General features: G+C 39.5%; 9 protein-coding genes across 9 annotated transcripts; 6 read left to right on the top strand and 3 right to left on the bottom strand.

Annotated features, from left to right (window-relative positions):
• The first annotated feature begins 5,027 nt into the window (after positions 1-5,027).
• Positions 5,028-6,567, top strand: BDF20DRAFT_942965 (uncharacterized protein). The gene has a single exon (XM_053084815.1). The coding sequence runs from the start codon at positions 5,271-5,273 to the stop codon at positions 6,318-6,320; it is 1,050 nt and encodes a 349-aa protein (XP_052935978.1). The 5' UTR covers positions 5,028-5,270; the 3' UTR covers positions 6,321-6,567.
• Positions 6,542-7,793, top strand: BDF20DRAFT_581721 (uncharacterized protein). Its single transcript, XM_053075802.1, has one exon. The coding sequence runs from the start codon at positions 6,763-6,765 to the stop codon at positions 7,693-7,695; it is 933 nt and encodes a 310-aa protein (XP_052935977.1). The 5' UTR covers positions 6,542-6,762; the 3' UTR covers positions 7,696-7,793.
• BDF20DRAFT_942961 (uncharacterized protein) lies at positions 7,699-8,813 on the top strand (the record flags this gene model as incomplete). The annotated part of the gene is made up of 1 exon (XM_053084814.1): positions 7,699-8,813. A coding segment is annotated over one exon (786 nt), but the record flags the coding sequence as incomplete, so codon positions are not given.
• Positions 8,814-9,412: 599 nt separating this feature from the next.
• On the bottom strand, positions 9,413-10,404 carry BDF20DRAFT_913995 (uncharacterized protein; the record flags this gene model as incomplete). Its single annotated transcript, XM_053084133.1, has 3 exons — positions 9,413-9,568; positions 9,657-9,835; positions 10,068-10,404. The coding sequence occupies 3 exons, from the start codon at positions 10,402-10,404 to the stop codon at positions 9,413-9,415; spliced, it is 672 nt and encodes a 223-aa protein (XP_052935975.1).
• Positions 10,405-12,006: 1,602 nt separating this feature from the next.
• On the top strand, positions 12,007-14,136 carry BDF20DRAFT_876325 (heat shock protein 70 family). The gene is made up of 4 exons (XM_053081366.1): positions 12,007-12,146; positions 12,225-12,305; positions 12,370-12,452; positions 12,526-14,136. Exons 1-4 carry the CDS (start codon positions 12,075-12,077, stop codon positions 13,925-13,927), a joined length of 1,638 nt encoding a protein of 545 aa, XP_052935974.1. The 5' UTR covers positions 12,007-12,074; the 3' UTR covers positions 13,928-14,136.
• Positions 14,137-16,484: 2,348 nt separating this feature from the next.
• BDF20DRAFT_836458 (uncharacterized protein) lies at positions 16,485-17,024 on the top strand (the record flags this gene model as incomplete). Its single annotated transcript, XM_053078957.1, has 1 exon — positions 16,485-17,024. One exon carries the CDS (start codon positions 16,485-16,487, stop codon positions 17,022-17,024), a length of 540 nt encoding a protein of 179 aa, XP_052935973.1.
• A 1,041-nt stretch (positions 17,025-18,065) lies between these two features.
• BDF20DRAFT_876324 (uncharacterized protein) lies at positions 18,066-19,603 on the bottom strand. The gene is given in 5 exon segments (XM_053081365.1): positions 18,066-19,268; positions 19,336-19,422; positions 19,483-19,502; positions 19,538-19,561; positions 19,573-19,603. 2 exon segments carry the CDS (start codon positions 19,379-19,381, stop codon positions 18,124-18,126), a joined length of 1,191 nt encoding a protein of 396 aa, XP_052935972.1. The 5' UTR covers positions 19,382-19,422; positions 19,483-19,502; positions 19,538-19,561; positions 19,573-19,603; the 3' UTR covers positions 18,066-18,123.
• BDF20DRAFT_876323 (uncharacterized protein) lies at positions 19,584-20,531 on the bottom strand. The gene has a single exon (XM_053081364.1). The coding sequence runs from the start codon at positions 20,125-20,127 to the stop codon at positions 19,612-19,614; it is 516 nt and encodes a 171-aa protein (XP_052935971.1). The 5' UTR covers positions 20,128-20,531; the 3' UTR covers positions 19,584-19,611.
• Positions 20,507-21,467, top strand: BDF20DRAFT_876321 (uncharacterized protein; the record flags this gene model as incomplete). The annotated part of the gene is given in 2 exon segments (XM_053081363.1): positions 20,507-21,340; positions 21,357-21,467. A coding segment is annotated over 1 exon segment (551 nt), but the record flags the coding sequence as incomplete, so codon positions are not given.
• Positions 21,468-22,064: the final 597 nt, after the last annotated feature.

Genomic DNA, 22,064 nt, shown 5'->3' with positions numbered 1-22,064 from the left:
CATCATCTAAAATATCCTGTCTGTCTTTTTCATCGGGTGTAACATAATTTTTGTCTGAGAATTTTGACGGGTTCTGAACATAGAAGACTTTTACTTTTCCATCTTTTCTGACTGCTTTGTTCTTGCTTACTCTTTGCTTTTTGTCGAGATTGTGAGTTGTAAATGTCTCATCACCCCCCTCCAGTTCCAAGGTAGTCTGAAAAATTCGAGAGAGCTTGTCGCTGAGAATGTTCAGTATGCCAGGAACGTAAACGACATCAAAATCATAATCGAGAATCGTTCCCATCCAATTAATCATCATAGGATTGATGTTATCCTGTGTGAATAAGTATGTCAAACTGCGATGATCAGTGTGAACAGTGAAACGTCGGCCCCATAGAAATTTGTGAAACTTCTTCAACGCAAAAACGATCGCTAGCAATTCACGCTTGGTGACCGGATAGTTACGTTCTGAAGTGGAGAGCGAACGAGCCATGAAGCCATTGTAGACTATACGTTTAGTCGTGATGCCATTGGCATCAGTAGTAACATCTTCTTGATACAGCGCAGCACCAATACCAAAATTAGAAGCATCAGTAACTACATGCATGGTTTTGGTTGTGTCAACAGGTTTAAGTACAATGTTGGACATCAGAATGGCTTTAATGGCATCGAAGTGAGCATCTAGTTTTGGAGTCCAAGTGATGTGCTTAGAGCTTTCCAAATGGCGTAAACCATCCAATGGTGCAGTTAAGTGTGCAGCCAAAGGTAAATGTTCCCTGAAATAGTTAATTAAACCAAGGAATCGTTGCATTTGTTTGCCCGTAGTAGGCTTGGGGTATTCATGTAAATTGCTTAGCTTTCTGGGATCAAGAGATCGACCTTGTTCTGAAATACAGAAACCAAGAAGATATACGGATTTCATGCCTATATGACATTTTTCAGGATTGAGTATAAGATTACTCCGGGTGAGAGCTTGAATGGCCTGCTTAACGTGACTAAAGTGCTCTTCAACAGAACGACTAAAGATACAGACATCATCTACAAAGTGGTGAGTAAAAAGTTTCATATCCTTGAATATGATATCCATTACACGGGAGAATTTGCTAGTGAGTGTTTTGATGCCAAATGGTGCACCAACATGGTGATAATGAACATTTCTGTGTGTGAATGTAGTTTTGTGTTGATCAGGTTCATAGATCTTGAAACGATTGAAGGCACTTTTTAAATCAAGTGTAGTGAATACAGTTGCACCTTGCATATCATGAAAGATATCGTTGATGAGTGGAAGTGGATATTTATCTTCCTCTATGAGAATTTTATTGAGTTCTCGAGGATCAAGGCATACACGATGAGCGGTGAGGTTGCCTTGAGCATCTTTTTTCTTGCTGATAGTTAAAGGGTTGTTAAAGCCTGTTGGTGTGTTAGACTGCACAATAGTGCCTTCTGATAACCATTTTTCTATATTGTCATCCACTACGGACATGAGTGTATCTGCAATAGGATACTGTTTCCTATAGGCTACTTTACCTTCAGGTGTAGACAAATGTACCACACTTTCAGGTAAATTACAAAATGAATTCTTGTCAATTTTCTGGTTTTCATCAATATACTTTTGCAATGCAGATAGTAAAGTTTTATGTTGCAATTCAGTGCCTGCATAAGAGATGTTGGGTTGGTATTCACGATCATCTATAGAATCATCATGGATAATCTTGTTGTCATCCCAATTAACAGCCACACCTGTTAAGGTTACGCCAATGTGTGGCATAAGATCTTTGCCAATTATGGCATCCATGCTATCATCATGTAATTCAAATACGTCAAAGGCATGCTGACAGACATGGCCATTGTACGAAATATTAAGCTTATTGGTTTGGCCTAATCTTTTAATAGTATTGTGCTTTTGTGCAAAGACAATATCGCCCTCAATCTCATTCAATTTAAGATTTTGAAATGTTTTATTTGACTTCAGAAGACTTTTATTTAGGATTGATATATCCGAACCAGTATCCAGAAGAGCCATCAGTCTTTGACCTTAATCATCAGATTTTTGGTTTTTGAGTCGATTCAATTCATCCTTGAATTCATCAATGTCGTCTTCATGGAATGATTTGACAGGATGATGGTCCATGTCAATCATGTCAACGTCGTGTTCCTGTAGATTGTAATTTTTATCTTGTTTAACAACCATGTTGACGCGTTTAAATTCGCTATTTTGTTTATCATATGAAGGAGTATAATTCCTATGATTATTACCACGATTGTCATTTGTATGAGTCTTGAAATTGCTGTTCTGCAGCTTGATGTATGCTGCACAATTATTTCTGTGTGCCAAACTGAACGGCTCTTTGTTGCAATAGTGGCAAATATTGGTCGTAGACAACCTGTTATGAGGCGCCCAGCGAGATGCATTACTGCCATTAGGACTATGCCTGAAAGTCTTTTGCATCCGAGGATTATGATCATCAGCTGCATGCTTACGTTTTCTATCATGATGTTTGATGGCATCATGACGACTCAAAGAATTATATTTCTTATTGTCACTGCTAGCCACATCATTATCTGATGTTGGTTTCGCTTTCTTATCCCTTTTTAAACCTTGTGCGTAGCTGTCTTTGTTACCAAAAGACACATAAACCTTTTTCAGTTCATTGCTGAGCATCACCTTATGTTGGTTGAAGAGTACTGCGGTTTCTCTCCAGGTTGCGGGAAAAGGATCTGTTTCATCAGATTTGTTGCCAGTGATCATGTTGATTTTGTCATATATGACTTTCCTAAACTGCTTTGGTAAACTGTTAAAGAATAACATCACAACCAACTTATTATCATTAACTTCCGTAAGCTCGTCAAAAAGATTTGTGAATCGGTCAACATAGTCCACGAAATCTTCATCAAATGTTGGTGATATACGAAGTAACCGTAATCCCTTTTGAAAGTTGGTTGTCTGTATATCAAACCTTTCAGTGATGAGTCGCTTCACTTGCGTCCAAGTGAGCTCCTCCTTCTTTTTTTCTATATTTTTCTTGTACCAACTAAAAACTAAATCAGGACATGCTGTGAATGACATACGTAATGCACTAAACCAATTATGTTCAATAGACTCATCTGTCATAAAATGAGTGAAGACACTTTCAAAAGTATTGAAGAATGCTTCTAATGATGGATATGATGTTCCATTGTCATTTTTCTTTGGGTCACCATTCTTGTTATTATGGACAAGGGTGGCGTCAATGCTGGTAATTCTGAAGTGCGGTATAACGCCCACAGGAATTGACTTTTTCATCAGATTGGTTGATATACCTTGCTGATGATCAGCATGGGCAGTAGGCTTAGCGCCTCCCCCGGATTGCAACATGTTATATTGTTTCAACAAGTCATTGCGTTGCTGCGTTAATATTTGCAGCTTCATGCTGGTGCTTTTTATATCAGCATCATTTATAGCATCACACAATTTTTCATTCAGTTGCATGATTTTTTTGTTGAGTACTGATATGTTACTCTGTATGTTGACAGTAACGTCTAAAACCTCTTTTTGAGGCTTAGCATTTTCTTCGACAGGGCTAGTTGCATTATCTGCATCACCCATGTCAACATCTTCCATGAGATCTTTCTCAATCTCTTCTTCCAACGTGAGTTCGAAGTCCAAAGGATTTTCGCTCCCACGCAGTTGTTGATCAATGTAGAACAACTTTGGTGAAGGTCTGCGACCAGAAGCAACGTCAACAAAGTTGGGTCTTTGATCCCCACTTGAAATGTTGTTGTTGTTGTTGTTGTTGTTACGTTCGGTGTTCATCGAAAAAAATGTTGTATTTGCTTATTTAAAAAATTGATAACAGTTGTAAGTCGATGACTATGAACTTAGGTGTCTTTATTATTCTTCAGATGAAGTAGAAGGATTATTTACTTTGTGAGGTTTAATGGGAATTATATTATTTGAGGACGCGTATGCTAGTCACTAATTTCAGGTTCAGATGCTTATTGGGTGATTATTATACTTAGGCCTATATCTTGTTCTATGTTGTACATAACCTATATTAGATGCAATATAGATAGACCGTGGTAGAATGTATTCTCTACCTGGTTGTACGTACTCGAGTATTGTAGTTATTATCTCACCAAACACGTCAAGGTGCGAAGTTTACTGCGAAGTTGTCCGATGGGTATACGTGCTTTTGTCGGAATGTATACGCATTGGAATCATTGAGTTAAAGAAGGAGGCTGGAAATGACGAGCGGCGACTTCTTGACGGTGTACGCGTTTTTGGTGTTGGTGAATCGCTAAATTGCGTCTTAGGAGCGCAACCTGAGCTGGATCTCTCCACGGAGGTAGTTGTTGGGTTGATGTAAGGGGCATGGGTGGCAAGTGTGAGTTGATGGGTGGTGGAGGTATCGCTCTAGGTGGTTGGATGGTTACGGAGCGATGCTATTTCCGCTCAATTCTTGTACCAATTTTGTAAGGTATGCTACTTGTTGTTGGGGGTCCTAGGGTGGGGCAGGGGAGTCCTCAGTGTTTGTGGGGATATCCTCGTCAATCGTTTCGACTGTTGTCTGGGTGGTTTCGCGCTGTTGGCTCTTCTGAATATGCTGAAGAATGGGTAGCATATTGGCAGCTTTAACTTGTCGGCTACACTGACTGCATTTAAAGACTGGTTGCGAAGGGTACGTAGGGTCTGAGCCCTTGCGGTGGTAGATCGTAAAGGCGTTACAAGCTGAGCAAAACAAATGTTTACGATATTGTTCAAAAAGAGTGTTGAGTTCTATGAGTTGGCTTTCATAGAGTACGATACTCCTGCTTGCACGACTTGTATGTTCAGTCGTCATGGGTGAGAGTGGTAGTATAAACTTTGGTGGACTTTCTTTGTCTACGATAGTTATTATTTATATAAAGTTTTCAGTTACTTTCCAAAAAAGGCAATTTTCAAAAACAAAAAAGGCAATTTTCAAAAAAAGTGTTGGAAAGCGGAAAAAAAGCTGACGCACGAGTACACTATTTTCACCTTAACCTGGATCAACCCATCCACCCATCTCCTCCTTTATCTGATAATCACATCTCCACTTTTATCTGATAATAAACGCAAGGCTATTATTGAGGCGTATCCGCCCATCTCGATTATCACGCACCTGCCACGGTTCCTTCAGCCCAGCGACGTATGAACAAGGGCCAAAAACAAGAAGATCAGGCACTAAAACAGTATCAGTACTTAGTTTTCGGCTGTACTCCGTCCATTAGATGTATTAGACCATGAGATAGCTAGTAATGAGCCTGACAACCAACATCTTGAGAAATATATGATAATGATTAAAGACATTCGCAAACTCCTTTTACATGTGTCCTCTACATTGAATCACGCGCGTAATAACATCGCGATACGCGCCTTTAACCCGTCTTATTCCATCAAACGTGATGATAGTTCTTATACTCTCCCTCCTTCTGATTTTCAAACGGCCCTTAATGAGCAAGCGACGGAACTTAAGGCTCTTCGAGACGCTACTTCGAACTATCGTAAACGCACTACACGTCCTTCCTCTGGTTTCTCGCCTGGCATTGGCAATCCGTTTTTCGATCAGGTCCGTCCTCCCAGCAGGGCGGTTTCTTCAACTCCAACAATATCGCTTCAATCCCTACAACAACCAACAACAACAACAACCGTACACAATTCCCAAACTCCAACAAGCGATCAAGCAATCCCTTTTGAGCTCAACCTCAAACCCAACCCCAACACTAAGTACTATCAAGGTAGGGGGTCGTTTGCAATGGTTTGCTTCCGAGTGGCACCAGATTTCCAACAGCAACTTCGTCAACTTCATAGTCGCTCAAGGTTATCGTATCCCTTTTCGTCAGACATCACCTACCACAACAACACCCAAACCGGTCATCCCGTTCTCTGCGGACCAGACACTACAGCTAGACCAAGCTATTCAAAATTTACTTCAAAAGAATGCAATAGAAGAAACTTCCCTAACCGAAGCAACTCAAGTACCAGGCTTCTACAGCTCCCTTTTTGTCATTCCGAAGAAGAACAACGGCATACGCCCAGTTTTCAACTTACGCAAGCTCAACGAATACATGGACCCGTGCCATTTCAAGATGGAAACGATCAGAGAAGTCGCACATCTTATTGCACACAAAGACTATTTAGTGTCGATCGACTTAACAGATGCTTTTCTTCATTTAGGCATCCATTCAGATTCACGCAAGTACCTTCGTTTTGTTGGAAGTCTATCAATGGTGTACCACTCCATTTGGCCTTTGCTCCATACCATATGTCTTCACTAAGGTTTGTCGTCCTATTCTCGATTGGGCCCGGTCACAACAAATCAAATTGTTGGCATACTTAGACGACTGGATACTGATAGCGCCCTCGAAGAAAATCGCATTGCAACAGACATAACTTGTCCTCAACAAATTACGGCAATTGGGCTGGTTGATCAACGAAACCAAATCAGTTCTGGTCCCTACTCAGCGCTTGGAACATCTCGAGTTTATCCTGGATACAACAACAATGAAAGCAGAACTACCGAAGAAGAAAGTTCGAGACTTGAAGAAGTCAATTGCACAAATTCTGAAACATCCCTCGAAGCAGACTCCACGATTGATCCACAGCTTAACCATGCGACTGCAATCCGCGCTATTTGCGATCCTACCAGCTCGTCTATACACCAGACGGCTGCTCTATTTCAAGAATCTAACAGTGAAGTCACCCTCGGATTGGGACTTGCCACAGCCTCTCGACGAGGCATCAATTCAGGAACTAACTTGGTGGCACGACAATCTAGAGAAATGGAACGGTCGGTCATTTATTCCAACCTCCCCTCAAGAGACAATCTTTGTAGATGCAAGCAACTCGGGCTGGGGCTGTACATGGAACAACCAGACAACGCATGGATATTGGACGCCCAACGAAGCAGCCTAATCAATCAATTGGCGAGAGCTCAAGGCAGCTTGGTTAGCAATGCAGTCTTTTCCAACACTGAAGGACACCACGATTCTGATTCGTACAGACAATCGAACCAGTCTAGCTTACATCAACAAGCAAGGGGGAACGCGTTCTTTGCATCTGCTAAATTTAGCAATCGACATTTGGAACTGGTGCCTCCAACGCAACATCGTCATTCAGGCTCAACACATTCAAGGCATTCAGAATACGATTGCCGACTTCGAATCTCGTCGTCAATTCCAGAAGAACCAGTGGCAAATTCTTCCCTCGGTGTTTACACGGATAAACCAAATTTGGGGTCCATTCGACGTAGATCTTTTTGCGAATCGAACGACCTTCCTCCTACCAAGATACGTGTCATGGCTTCCGGATCCGGGGCCATGGCATGTCGACGCATTTACTCTCAATTGGCGGATCCTGGACAATCCATTTATCAATCCCCCCTGGAATCTGATATCTCGGGTCCTTACCAAGCTACTTCGAGACCAAGTCTCTCAAGCGGTCATAGTAGTCCCGTTTTGGACAAGTGCGCTGTGGTTTCCCCTCCTTTGCTCCATGGCCAAAGCACCATCTTTATTCCTCCACCGTTGTCAGGTTCAATCGACAACGGTACACAGTACCCACCCTCTCCACAGGAATCAGCATTGGAAACTATCCGTTTGGAAAGTATCCGGTCTAAGTTTCTAAACCAGGGTCTTTCGGATCCTGCTATTCACTCCCTCATGTCCAAGTACGACACCTCGTCTCCTTCCTTCAAAAACTATCGAAAATATTAGTTACTGTTTATTGACTGGTGTACTCAGGCTCTCCTCGATATCCCCAGCTTCACCCCCGCTACTTTAATCAATTTTCTATCTTACCTCCACACGACTTATCACTGGCAACCTTCTACCCTAAAATTGGTTCGATCGGCTGTCAATCATCTCCACTTCCACACTCAGCCTGATAATATTTCCAAGTATTCCTTGATCAATGATTTTCTCTTATCACTGGTCAAGCAGGAAGCTCCGCTACGTATCCATCGCTCCAAAGTCAGCCTCCAACCTGCCATTGACTATGCCAAGTCTATTTCTTCATCGACTAGCACTCCATGGTCTCTATTACAATCAAAAATGGCCTTTCTACTCGGTGTCACGGCTCTCTTACGGCCGTCTGATCTGGCACGTATATCATTGGACTCTTGTAAAGTCATCGAGGATCACTTCTCCTTTCAAGTGGTGGCACCCAAAGAAACTCGTCAACAAAGATCAATTATCAAAGACTATATGGTCAATTCTCATTCGGACCCCGATTTGTGTCCTGTACGCCTCTTCCAAGTCATGCAACAACACCCAGCTTGGTCTTCAGTCGCTACACGTCCCTCTACTTTATTTTTTTCAGGCGGCGCTGGCTCCTCCATTTCCTCGAATACCATTTCTAAATGGCTACACCGCCAATATATACGAAAGATCACGTCCAAATCTACCACTCTACGTTCTTTAGCTTCGTCGGCAGCTATGGATTTAGGGATTTCCAAGGAAGATATTGTTGCTCTTGGCAACTGGCACAATTCACCGGTTTTTTGACAACCATTACCGTCGTAATCACATGCTTTCGGTCAATTTTACTACCACGCTCCTGACTTCTACAGGTACTGGTACTTCTGCTTCTGGATTGGGTGCTTCTGTTAAAGACATTCCGGATGAGATGCCTATGGGTTCAACCTTTATGGTCATTGGTAAAGACTCGGAGTCCGATGACAACGAGGTATTTATGGATGCTGTTGATTCTCTGGATTAGGAAGGTTACCTCCCTCCTCTCTCATTTCTTTATCCCTCCCCTCTACACGTCGAGCATTAAGATTAAAGAAAAAAAAATTTTTTTTCGCTGTTAAATCAATAAAAGAAGATTAAAGGAAACTGTAACCTTCCTAATTTGTTTCCTCTATTGAAGCTTCCCTGGGCAATTTAGATAAGTTTCATATCTCAAGCGCAACATCAATGGGCGGGTTTTTATATCTCAAAGGGTACTTATAAGCCTCTTTCTCAGTTAAACAGTATTCATGTACTAGGAATTTAAGAAATTTGATCTTTCTGTAACTATGATTATGCTCAAAATTGCACTATAACTGCAAAACCATTTGAGAAAAAAGATAATAAGAAAGATGAAAACTTCTCAATAGGGAACAGGTAAGGTATATATACGCGTTCAGAGTCATGAAAAAAAAAGAAGTCTGGATGATTTCAAAAGCATCAGAGGTTCATAAAATACCGACATAGGATAGCTATTCTTTATTATTCTCGGTTTTTTTTTTTTGGTTTTGGGAAAATAGAAAAGAAATGGCATAAATAAACAGCATAAGTGATTGCACAAGATGAATGAGTTCAACGGATTATGGTTAACCGAAACAAAAAATGAAGGGAACCACTCCAACTTTTTATATAGTTGAAACCGCTTGTTTTCAAGCTTTTCAAAACTACTTTTCTTTTTACAAAAGGTTAACTTTAGGAAGAGTTATTGCTTGAGCGACGGCCGTCGCTGAAGGCGGTTAACATTGTTAACAGCCAAACTGTATTCAGGAGCGTCAGTACAATTGAGCCTGAACTCAAGACGAGCACCGTAACCATATTGACGAGAGCCAATACACTGAAGATATGCTGAATGATGTTTCTACAGTTATAATGAAAGAATGTAAAGTTCAAAACACTAGTCATTACAAGTACCCATATACAGTATAACCAAAAAACAAAGTATTTACCATCCAGTTCTCATAAGCCTTGGCCTTGTCAAGTATGTTATTCGGCGTCAAGTCCATGCCTTGTCGGTTCGACTGGTACTCACGACGGAAAAAAGCATGTTTCCAAACACCATATGCTTGAACTGACACATATGAATGATTGGGCTCCATGTACTTAAAGCCACCAAGACCGGAAAAGTCTACAAAACGAATCATGACGAAGGGTGCCGGTAAACTTGTTGGCAGGAAGACGAGGAGAAAAGAACAAAGAAAGCAGATACTCTGTATCAGACCACAAACCAGTCCAAGAACAAGAAGCGGGAGGCAAAAAAGAGAAGGCAACATCAAGATAAAGATGCTTGTAATCGAAAAAAGGACTATTTACATTCAACAGTTCATGCTGAAAGGCAAAAGTCAACATAGCGTCTCTACCTTGCTGATAGATGCTATCAGATATCACCTTTTTCATGCCATGGGAAGAGATAACGAAGAAAAAGTCTTTAAACACATTCAGTCTTGTGTTTTCACCACTGTTAATCAATTCTCGAATAGCACCAACCAAAAGCGATAACGAAAAGGCTTCAAGTTTAACTGAGCTATGTCCCAATCCATTTCTAGCTGCATTATTAAAAGATAATGGACCTGGATATGCTGCCTGAATGGAAACAAAGTCGAGGCAAGGAATAACAACATCTTCAATGAACATTTGGTGGTACTGCTGATCAATAAAGCAAGTGGACTTGTTATTGGAGGAGCTTGCTTTAGCCATTTGCATCAAGCGAGGAAAGAAGATGTTGACCTACGATAGAAGTTAACCACCATGCATTAGTAACATTCTATTTGAACTAAACTCTATGCCAATACACCTTGTGATATTTGTGATTTGTAGTTGTGAACGCGACTTATAATTGATATAAACTGTAAGGTGAAATGAGCCTCCTTTAGTCCTTTTATTATACACTGAAAATCAGAGAGGAGAGCGTTCACGGCAAACTGAATGTTTGCATTTAAAAAAGAAAAAAATAAAAAAAGTCCTCGTTCCTTCATTTCTCAGCCAGTAATAATGCAGCATTATATATGCGCATCTTTAGAAGTACAAGATGACGTGTACAAGTGTTATTATGATTCTATGATTATAATAACGAATTAAATGCTTGAAGATGTGTCTGATTCGTCTTCATATATTATAGGAGGTATGGAAACACCACATGTAAAGGATGAAAAAAAAAGAAAAGGAAGGATACGTAGTATATATGACGATAATGATTGGCGGACAAAATGATGATGTAATTTGTTTCTTTAGATATGCTGCGCGTCTTCCCATTTCCCATACCCGCTTATCCAGTTTAACTGGTTAAGCAAGAGTATTCATTTACTTTTATCAGGTTCGAGTCCTGGGATAACATTACTTCATTACTTAACTTAACACGACATAACCTCATCTTAACTTAACATAATACGACTCCTTCCATCTGTCTGTGATCCAATATCACATGTTCTCAACTGTCTTCCTACGCATCCGCTTAAAAGCTCATTCCAAGTACAAATCTGGCGTTTTCGTTTCTTTTTTTTTTGTTTAAATCCATGTGACATTTATTCAATAAAAAAAACGGACGTCAGAAGTAAAATATGAGAAAGGATATATAGGTTTAAATAGGGAAGAAGGGCCTTGTTGATGGGTAAAAGCTGATACTATAAACGTGCCTCAGCTTGGTGATCAACCTGTGCCCTCCTGAGACAATAAATCGACGCTCTTAACAGTAATCTGTAAGGTGATCGATGATAATAGCCGTTGGTAAGCATTTTCAGCGGACCAAGTTTCTTGACTAGTGACGGTAGACCGATGATACTTCTATAGAGTTTCTGAAAGGACACTCAACAACTCTAGCGTGTAGGGTTTGGTATATTCATCCGTATTTGGCAGTTGTAAATTGAGCAGGGTATGCATAGCATCTGCTGGAGTTCTCAATACATTGGAAAAACTACATTCGAAAAAATGAACGCAACAACTATGGACGCAGTTACATTTACAAATAGTATTGCCAAGTTTACGGTTGATCTCGTAAGCTATTCATTTTTCATGAGCGACCCCATAACTATGCGTAGTGATGGTAAACGCTTCTTTTCAATTTCCACTGCAACATTTGACTTTGAGTAAAGTTTAAAGAAACATTGTCATTGTCTTGGAGAAACTCTCCATCCTCCCCTTTCTTAAAAAAGAATTTAAGACTGTCGCAAAAAAAAAGGTACACAATTAGGCTTTAAATAGGAGGCGATTCAATTTGAGCGATTCTGGATCTACACAAAAGCTTAAGTGTGTGACTGAAAATACTCGTTGTATTGCATCCACTGCATATAGAGCATCAAGATTTCTTTGGATTTTTTCACTTCCCTGTTTGTTTTTACTGGTTTATCTGTCACCTTTCTTTTATTACCGAAATGAACGATTCTAATACTATTATTGGTATCAACTTTGGTACTGCATATACCTCTATTGCCTACCTTAATAAGGTAATTGTCGAATAACTGCCTCGCAACGTTTTATTGATCACATCTAATTAACGCCATTATATTTTTTCCGGACTCTAGGAAGGTCGCGCTGATTGTCTTGCTAATGAAGAAGGTGATAGACAAATCGCCTCTGCTCTTGCTTTTCATGGTGATGAAGAAGTAAGTGCTTTAGATATGCTAGGTTACTTGAACAGTATTATTGAACGAAAATTATTTGCTTTAGGTTATCGGTTCTCAGGCCAAATCTGACATTCCTCGTCATCCTAACCAAACCATTGCCAACTTCCGTGCTAACCTTGGAAAGAGGTAAGTTGCACCCAGCTTTGCATAATTACAGCGTACAATGTTATTAAATTTTATGTTTTTATTTTAATCATAGCTTTGCCGATGCCGAAAACTTGACAGGTTCAGCTGCTCCTGTCGTTGATAAGGATGGCGTCCCAGCTTACAATATCGAATTACCCTCTGGTAAGACAACTCTTTCTGCTAAGGAAGTTACCTCTAAATTTTTGCGCCATATTCGTGAATCTGCCGAAGCTTTTCTTGGTACCAATGTCACTGGTGCAGTCATGGCTGTTCCTTCCTACTATACCGAAAAGCAACGTGAAGAATTAGTGTCTGCTGCTGATGCTGCTAGTATTAAAGTGATTCAACTTGTACACGAATCTGCCGCCGCTGCCCTTGCCTACGACATCGGCCAAAGTGCTTCTACTAAGGATCCTCAGGATGAATTAGTTGTTGTTTGCGATTTGGGTGGTCACTCTTTCGACGTTTCTGTTTTAGCTGTTCGCTCCGGTATGTACACAATTTTGGCTAATGCCCATAATACCAAGGTGGGAGGTGCTTCCTTTGACGATAACTTGATCAAGCACTTCACTTCTGAATTCCAAAAGAAGGCTAAGATCGATATTGCTGACAATAAGAAAGCTTTGGCTAAGCTTCGCAATGCTGTTGAAGTGACCAAGAAGATGTTGTCTCGTAACAACTCTGCTCCTTGTTTCGTAGAATCTTTGGCCGAAGGTGTCGATTTCCACAGCACAGTCAACCGTATGCGTTTCGAGCTTTTGAACAAAAATGTCTTCTCTGAACTTCAAACTGTCATCCATCAAGTTTTGGAAAAGTCTGATTTGGATGCTTCTGAAATTAATAAGGTTCTCCTTGTCGGTGGTGCTGCTCGTATTCCCAAGTTCGCTGTCAAGGTTCGTGAAGTTTTCACCAACGAACAAACCCAAGTTTTGAATGAGCTTGAAGCTGATGAAGTTGTCGCTCGTGGCTGTGCAATTCAAGGCTCTTTAATTTCTGGTTTCGAGAAGGAAGATATTGAAGCCGCTATTCATCCTGTCGTCACATTAGCTCCCAATACAACCAAGGCTATTGGCATTCTTAATGCAAATGGCGACTTCGTTCCTGTCATTCCTCGTGGCACTGCCTTGCCTACTCGTCGTGTCTTTGAATTCTCTAACTCCGAAGATAATCAAAGCAATGCCTACGTTGCATTATACGAAGGTGATCATACAATTGAAAAAGAAGAGATCAAGCACGAACCTGTCCAACTTGAAGATGATGAAGAACCTTATGAAGAGGAACCCGAAATTGTCACCAAGGTCGTTAACAAACCTGCCACTAAATTGATTGAAGCTTGTCTTCCTCTTGAAAAGGCAACTAAAGCCAAGAGCAGCAAGATTGAAGTACAAATTACCGTTGACGCTCAAGCCAATGTTACTTTGGTTATGCGCGAAAAGAATGGCTCCAAGGTGGTTAAGGTTGAAGCCAAGAAATAAATTGTATGAGTTTCTCATTCTGTCTTATCCTCTATTTTTCTTTTATCTCAATCCATCATCATTATGATTATATTTTTTATTTCTTTTTACACATGCAGCACTCCATCTGTAATTTTTGCACAACTCGATATACACTGTACTCTCCCCTTTACACGCGTCATAATGTAAAAAGAGATAAACCTATAGAGTTTTTTATAAAACACATGTCAAATTATTCCTTTTCCGCGCCTTTGTCTAGCAGTTGTTCCACTGCATAGCCTTTCGAGTGTATTCTGTCTGGAAAATTGTCTCAATGCAGACTTGCAACAGTTTCCTTGGGTGATTTCAAACAAAGGCCATTCGTTATGACGGAGCCTAAAGCCGTAAAGGTGTTTCTTACGCTTTTTCGATGAATCTTGTCTATAAGAGACCAGATAGCTTTATTTGATCTCGTTGTTTATTGAGTACTTGTGATTAGCAAAACACGATTAATACTCGTAAACTGGTTTCCAACCGAGAATAGCTTTTAAATTTCTCTTACTCACAGCTATTAGACTTCCGAATTCGTCTTAGCAAAATGAGAGAGACCTCTTGCCGCGTAAATTACTGCTCTAGCCCATAGGCACAAGATTAACTAATAATAATAACCATTTATTCATGCGATGAAAGGTGGAATTTCATTCATTGGTTTTCAAACAAGACATATATGCCCTAGTGACGAGGATGATTCTATAGTTACCGTAGTCGCATCGTAGCCGCTCTCTACAACACTGTGGTTGTACCCAACATCACATTTCTCTTGGATTATACAGATACTGAAGTAAGAGGATTACAGATACTTATGACGATTATAATAACCTTGAGTGATAGCTTTGTCAGAACGACTTTTTGCTTTTCCCGAAGAATAGTTTATTGTATATTCGAGATAACATCTTTTCAATAAATCAGATAACTTTATTTTGCAAATCAAACCGTAATACATTAATCTACCCTTTCCAACTTATCAATTAACTTGTTAATTCATAACTCTAACTCCTAATATATTTTGACAGAATCCATAAAGGCCTGATACCGATGCAAACTGTCAAGGCACCGCTTTCACACGATTAACCGGTTTCATTCTCTCTGATATTTTGTCTATATATTTCATATACAACAATCATAGCTACGCTTTCCTACAATTGTAAAAGCTACCCTTTTCTGTGTATTTGTATTAGCCATTAAAACCTACAGTAAGTTGCTAATTTCTATAACTATTTTAAAGATGACTCTTGTAAGAATACAGTAGAGCCTTCTTTTGTTTCGCTGTCACAGTACGAACTGTAAGCGAACGTGTTATTTATAACAAAGTCTATATTGCGGCCATTTATTCATCAGGATTACTAACAATAACGTCTGAGCAAGTAAGAGCCTGTATACAACACTTCTTATCAAGATTGCCAAATACATCTTGTATGAATTGCCATTTTTGGCTAAACTTTACCATATGATTTTCAAAATGTTCTGTCAAACTTGCTGAAAGATCCAGGTACAGTTCGGCTGATGGATATTGTCGGTTACCCAAAAAAAGTAATTGTCGATTTATACAAAGACATTTGAATTATAGAAAAACCGACTAAACAATTCCAGGACTTTTCAATATCAAAGTCGCAGCTTAATCATCATTTAAGGAATATTATGCAGATTACCGTCAAAAAGCCTCATTTTGAAGCTGAAGTTAGGAACTCAGGAGGATGACATCAGTTTAGTTGATGTAAAACCAGCTTCAAAAAGTACAACAACTGCTCATTTTATTAAGTTCATCAATGAGCTCCTTAAATTATGGATGAGGATGAATCTTTAAAGGGCGGTTATTATAGTGATGGATAATGCTAGTATCCATAAGTCAAGACCAATGATTCGAAAAATCGAGGCTAGAGGTTATAGAGTAACGTATCTCCCCCCTTACTCGCCTGAGCTAAATCCTATTGAACGGTTCTGGACCTTAGTGAAAGGAAAAATCAAGCGCCATCGTTCGATGAAAGAAAGACATTATCTTCTAGCATTGGTGATACTAGTATTGACGTTCGGTTCAGTGATCTTTATGGCTTTTGCTTTTATTCCAAAGATCAAATTAGAAATTGCTTTAAGCGAACACCATTTTAAGCCTGTCATTAAATAGATATCTACTAACTTTAACTATAAATCAACTGAAGTGTTACAAGAACTAGAACATCATATGATTCGGTTGAATAAAATATGGTTAAGCGCTATGAATTAAATCTAGATACATAAAAAGTACCATACCGTGTCAAAATAAAAAAAGCGCACCGTACCGTACCCAAAAAATGAAAAAAGTGTACCGTAGCGTACCGTAGCGTACCGTAGCGTACCCAAAAAATGAAAAGCGTATCGTACCGTACCGTACGTAGCGTACCCAAAAAATGAAAAAACGTACCGTACCGTACGTAGCGTACCCAAAAAATGAAAAAACGTACCGTACCGTACCGTACCGTACCCAAAAATGAAAAAAAACGTACCGTACCGTACCGTACCCAAAAAATGAAAAAAACGTACCGTACCGTACCGTACCCAAAAAATGAAAAAACGTACCGTACCGTACCGTACCGTACCCAAAAATGAAAAAAAACGTACCGTACCGTACCGTACCCAAAAAATGAAAAAAACGTACCGTACCGTACCGTACCCAAAAATGAAAAAAAACGTACCGTACCGTACCGTACCCAAAAAACGAAAAAACGTACCGTACCGTTACGTAGCGTACCCAAAAAACGAAAAAGTGTACCGTACCGTACCGTACCCAAAAAATGAAAAAACGTACCGTACCGTACCCAAAAATGAAAAAAAACGTACCGTACCGTACCGTACCCAAAAAATGAAAAAAACGTACCGTACCGTACCGTACCCAAAAATGAAAAAAAACGTACCGTACCGTACCGTACCCAAAAAACGAAAAAACGTACCGTACCGTTACGTAGCGTACCCAAAAAACGAAAAAGTGTATCGTATCGTACCGTACCGTACCCAAAAAACGAAAAAACGTACCGTACCGTTACGTAGCGTACCCAAAAAACGAAAAAGTGTATCGTATCGTACTGTACCGTACCCCAAAAAATGAAAAAAACGTACCGTACCGTACCGTACCCAAAAAATGAAAAAACGTACCGTACCGTACCGTACCCAAAAAATGAAAAAACGTACCGTACCGTACCGTACCGTACCCAAAAATGAAAAAAAACGTACCGTACCGTTACGTAGCGTACCCAAAAATGAAAAAAAACGTACCGTACCGTACCGTACCCAAAAAATGAAAAAAAACGTACCGTACCGTACCGTACCCAAAAAATGAAAAAACGTACCGTACCGTACCGTACCCAAAAAATGAAAAAACGTACCGTACCGTACCGTACCGTACGTAGCGTACCCAAAAAATGTAAAAAGCGTACCGTATCGTCTCTCGTGCTACACTTTACAAGGTTAAAATCCCACAGTAAGAAGTACATATAAAAAAAATATAGGCTTTGTGGTTTTTGTTATTTTCTGCTATGTATGGTTTTATGACGTAATATTTTGCTCTATTCCGTTTTTTGGAGATTCGATGAAAGAACTCTAAAAAAAAGATCTTTTTTTTTTAGTAGGTACGTAATGGACCAACAAGACATTTCGAGTTTAGACGAAAGCGATCAAGATTTCAGTAACTTTGTTATTCCAAATGAAATATACACCTAGAAATTATCTGATCTATAACCTTATCCTCACTGACCAACGAATCATTAATATTATTACTAAAAGTCTCCTCAATGCACAAAAAACCCATATATTTATACAACAAGAGAGTTAACAGATAATTGTGCCTTCAACACACTGTATATTCCACTTGGTACTCATCAGTGAAAAATTAGACAGTCTGAATATGTCTCAAATAGTTCAAGATTGTAGCGATATTTTTGAACGTTATAATTCTCCTCCTATTTGTTTGATCATCAGCCAACAGAAAAGTTAATGATAACATTTTTAATCGAACTACGCAATATCAAGAGCTTTCATTTTTAAGAGAAATACAATGTACGTTTTGGGCAAAAAAATGTTTATTGCTGTCAGAATACATTATTGACAACAGAAATGAAATGGAAAATCACCTATTATTGGAGATAGTGATGGCTACTAAGTGTCATAAAAAGATTTTATTGTTAAATAAATGATTTGTTCATAAATGATTACTTTTGAAGCGTTTCACAAGTGTTGGTATTGGTAGGAGCAGAGGGCATAGTGCTAATAGTAGAGATAGAGGGCATGGTATTAATAGAAGTAGAGGGTATGGTACTGTTGGTAAAAGACTTGATATGTTTATTGTAGTATCCTCTGAGACTTTCAGTTGTTTTATACTCCATGATTACTGCTTTCTTTTCTTCGTGACCTTGCTTAAAGCATTCTACCCAGCTGATTCTTCCTGTCTTTTCACTTCGGAATCGTTTTATATAATCATTAAGTTCACTGAAGTTGTTGTATGCGGTTCGATTTGATTGTGTTGACTTCAAATATTTGATAGGGGGAGTGTCGGGAATAGGTGTTGTCTCCCTTCCTGCTGTATATTTTCTTTTTTGTCTTTTAAGATAGTCAACGGTATCATCTAAGTATAGCATTGCTTTTTCAATTGCAGTTTCATCCCCTTGTTGCATGTGCCTTTTAATTTTTTCAATTTGGTTTGCCGTATTATCACAAATTGCATTAATAGCCTCTGCTTTTTCTGCTTCTTCTCCAGCTAATTGCTCAACATATATTCTTGCTACCTTGTATAAGAGCTGCATAGTAGAATTATCAGAGGCGTAGTCAAGGTGGGCTATCGACACTTTTTGTGAACATAAAAAAATACCAATAGCTGCCAGCGAAGCAAGTTGCTCAGCCCGATCAATCTTTGATAATGTTATAGAAGACATTATTAAACAGCGTTTAGCCCAGAAGAGACATGGTACTTCTAGGCAGTACGGGTAGTCTATCGCCGTAGTTAATTTGCTGGCTACTGGTGTGGTTACTGCGGACACGCCAATTATTAAAACAATTGGGTATTTATTATACTTCTCGTAAACCAACGTGGAGTAGCGTGTTGCGCGAGACATGTATTTTTCATTCACAACTTTTTGGACTTCTACTATTATTGGTGAATATTCACTAAGGGTCATTTTTGGGAGGTATAAAACGTCACAGGCACTCTTGTCCAAGAATTCACTTGGGGCAGCCATGTAATGATCCTGTGGGCTATTGTTGACACTTTTGCATAAAATATTGATGACTTCGTCATTGGTAAGAACAGCTTTGCTTATTAAATCCGTCCCTGGAACAAACTTTCTTGGGAGAGAGTAATCTGTATTTTTTAAGTTGTATTTTATATGAGAAAAAGTATTGTTTTTTATACAACATCTTTTACCTACCATTAATGAGCTCGTCATTTGCTTTCAAATGAAAAGAATCAGTCATAGTGATAAGGATTATGGCGTACCGTACCGTACCCAAAAAAAAAGAAAGAAAAAATGAAAAAAGCGTACCGTACCGTACCGTACCTAAAAAAATGAAAAAATGAAAAAGCGTACCGTACCGTACCCCCCAAAAAAAAAGAAAAAAAAGAAAAAAGCGTACCGTACCGTACCCCCCAAAAAAAGAAAGAAAAAAAAAAGCGTACCGTACCGTACCGTACCGTACACATAGCTTCATGCGCCTTGTTGTTGGATCAGCAGCAATTGTTGGTTTTGTTCCAATGCAAGCATTAATGCAGACTGTAAATCCTGCTCTTTTCCTTGAATTTTGCTTGGTAGGGGAGGTCGAGTAATAACTGATCGAGCCTTCGAATTACTCTTGTTTCTTGAACTTTCTCCCTTACTGTGGCTGTTGCTATCGCTATCACTTTGTGTATCCGTGTCATCTGCGCTACTGTCGCCTTCTGACGAGCTCTCGGCGTCAGAGTCGTCCTGTTCAAATTTACGAGCTATCTTGTACGCCTCTCGAAGTGTCATTGGTTCCTGGTTATTTAGGTATCGCCTCATATCTGCAGGGGAACAGTGTCTGACGAATAAGGATACATAGAAGTCCTCCTCATAGGAGGTCATGCTTTTGTTTGGGTTTTCTCTGCATTCACGCGACCAATTGTTTTCTCTTGGATGCACTGCATCCTCCAACTTGTTTATATACTTTGTAACTGTGCTATACTTCTTGCGTTTGATCTTCATAACTTTATTCAAATAGTGTATGTCGTCGCGATGTACGATGTTTTGTTTTTCTTCCAATGCTTCTTTGAAACTGTTCCACGAATTTGAAGCTTCGCGATCCGACCCATTGTAAAAGGGAACCTTGGAAACTATTGTGGACGTGGTCCAGTTAAGCGAACCGCCAAAATAATCAGTGAGCTAAGAAATGAGAAGGTCTTTCCACTTTCATAGAACGATATATGTGCACTATCGTTCAAGGCACACACGGGATTCCGAAGACCATTACCAGCGGATAAGCCAGAGTTTCGCACGAACATAGATGAGATGCTGTACACAGACGAGGCTGAAGGTCGGCATGCACCGCATGTACCTGGTAAAATTAACGATATTGCTTTCCGCTTGATATTGGACACCGGTTGTGCCCCATGTATAGTCTGCCATAGTACGATTTGCAAGCTTGCTAAATAACGAACTACAACCCATCGAATCTGAAAAGCTAATGGTCGGTGATGGTCGAAAAATCACACCTAAGGGACTCATAAGGAACCTTGAGATCGAAATCATTTCTGGTCAAACATCTATCTATGGTTGATGCTATCTGTTTGGATGTTTCAGAATCATATGACTTCATTTTAGGCAGGCTGGCCATGCAAAAGATCGGTGTGGGTGTCGATTTGAAGAGTTCTTACTGGTACATTCGTACAAGCGGAAATTTACAAAGAATTCCAGTATCATATTTTGACCCACTGCAGGAGGCGTACAGCACAGAAAGTTCCCTAATGGCTATATCCAGTGCGGATATTGAGGACAGCTCGAATGAGGTTGAATCACAGGACGGCCTGTCTACACTCATATCGCAAATTAACGACAACCGTGGGCTTTCTCAATCCGAGAAAGAGCAGGCGATAGCGCTGATACTGGAGAAAAGAGCAGCGTTTGGTACCACTTATCAAGACATAAAGCAAACAAACTTACTAAAACTACGCATTGATACCGGTGATGCTACGACTATCATGAAGCGCCCCTTTTCTAGTATGAGTCCTTCAGACTTGGAAAGATTAAAGTCAGAGCTTCAAGAAATGTTGGAAACAGGAGTAATCATTCCAGCCATGCACACAAAGGCAGAATCAAGTAATCCAGGTTGGGCGTTTCCGAATAAGGTCACTGTTCGAGATTCTTGGCCTTTGCCTGTCATTCCCCACTTACTAGAAGCAATTAAAGGAGCAAGGTTCTTCTCAGCCTTGGATTTACTGAAAATTTTTCATTCCATCGCAGTAGACGACGAAAGCATACCGAAGTTGACTATTACTACTCCTTTTGATTTTTAGTACGGTATGCTTTTTTCATTTTTTGGGTACGGTACGGTACGCTTTTTTGTTTTTGGTACTGAAATGACCAAGAGATCAGTAATTTTGATTTTCAAACTAAGTTTCATCCAGGAAATGTACTCGATAAATATGATCATTCTAAACTGACGAAAGAATCGTTAACATTATAATTAATTCGAACATTATAACTAATTCGAACATTAGAACTAATTTGGTTATCAACGCATCACAACAATCATATGTTACTGCACCAACAGGATTTATAAATAAACACATGTGCAATGTCCTATATACACGTAAAATACTTTGCTACAAATACTTGCCAATATGTTGAAACCTAGAAAAGACAGAACTAAACCAAATAATTCAACTATGTACTGATACTCATGAAAAATATGACACACTTCCTGTTTGCTTGATCATAGTTACTCAGCAATTTAACGAGAATATTACTGAACAGAGCTCACCATGTCAAAAACTCCCTTTGCTCAGAGAAATATCTACCACATTTTGGGCAAAGCAGTGTTTGTTGGAATCATCCAAGGAATACATTAACCGAAATCCACTGAAACACCACTATGCCTTATTGAATATTACAATTACTATTACACAGTTGTTTACTGATTTGTT

This window comes from Mycotypha africana (genome assembly GCF_025528875.1).
Source record: "Mycotypha africana strain NRRL 2978 chromosome Unknown BDF20scaffold_6, whole genome shotgun sequence".
NCBI classification, from domain to species: domain Eukaryota; kingdom Fungi; phylum Mucoromycota; class Mucoromycetes; order Mucorales; family Mycotyphaceae; genus Mycotypha; species Mycotypha africana.
This window is presented reverse-complemented; position numbering and strand designations above follow the sequence as displayed.

Coding starts and splice junctions, on each gene's coding strand:
- BDF20DRAFT_942965 (XM_053084815.1), top strand. CDS start 5,271: ATGATAATGATTAAAGACATTCGCAAACTCCTTTTACATGTGTCCTCT.
- BDF20DRAFT_581721 (XM_053075802.1), top strand. CDS start 6,763: ATGGAACGGTCGGTCATTTATTCCAACCTCCCCTCAAGAGACAATCTT.
- BDF20DRAFT_876325 (XM_053081366.1), top strand. CDS start 12,075: ATGAACGATTCTAATACTATTATTGGTATCAACTTTGGTACTGCATAT. Junction 12,147..12,224: donor CTATTGCCTACCTTAATAAG/GTAATTGTCGAA, acceptor TCCGGACTCTAG/GAAGGTCGCGCTGATTGTCT. Junction 12,306..12,369: donor CTTTTCATGGTGATGAAGAA/GTAAGTGCTTTA, acceptor TATTTGCTTTAG/GTTATCGGTTCTCAGGCCAA.
- BDF20DRAFT_876324 (XM_053081365.1), bottom strand. CDS start 19,381: ATGACTGATTCTTTTCATTTGAAAGCAAATGACGAGCTCATTAATG. Junction 19,269..19,335: donor AAATGACGAGCTCATTAATG/GTAGGTAAAAGA, acceptor TAAAAAATACAG/ATTACTCTCTCCCAAGAAAG.
- BDF20DRAFT_876323 (XM_053081364.1), bottom strand. CDS start 20,127: ATGAAGATCAAACGCAAGAAGTATAGCACAGTTACAAAGTATATAAAC.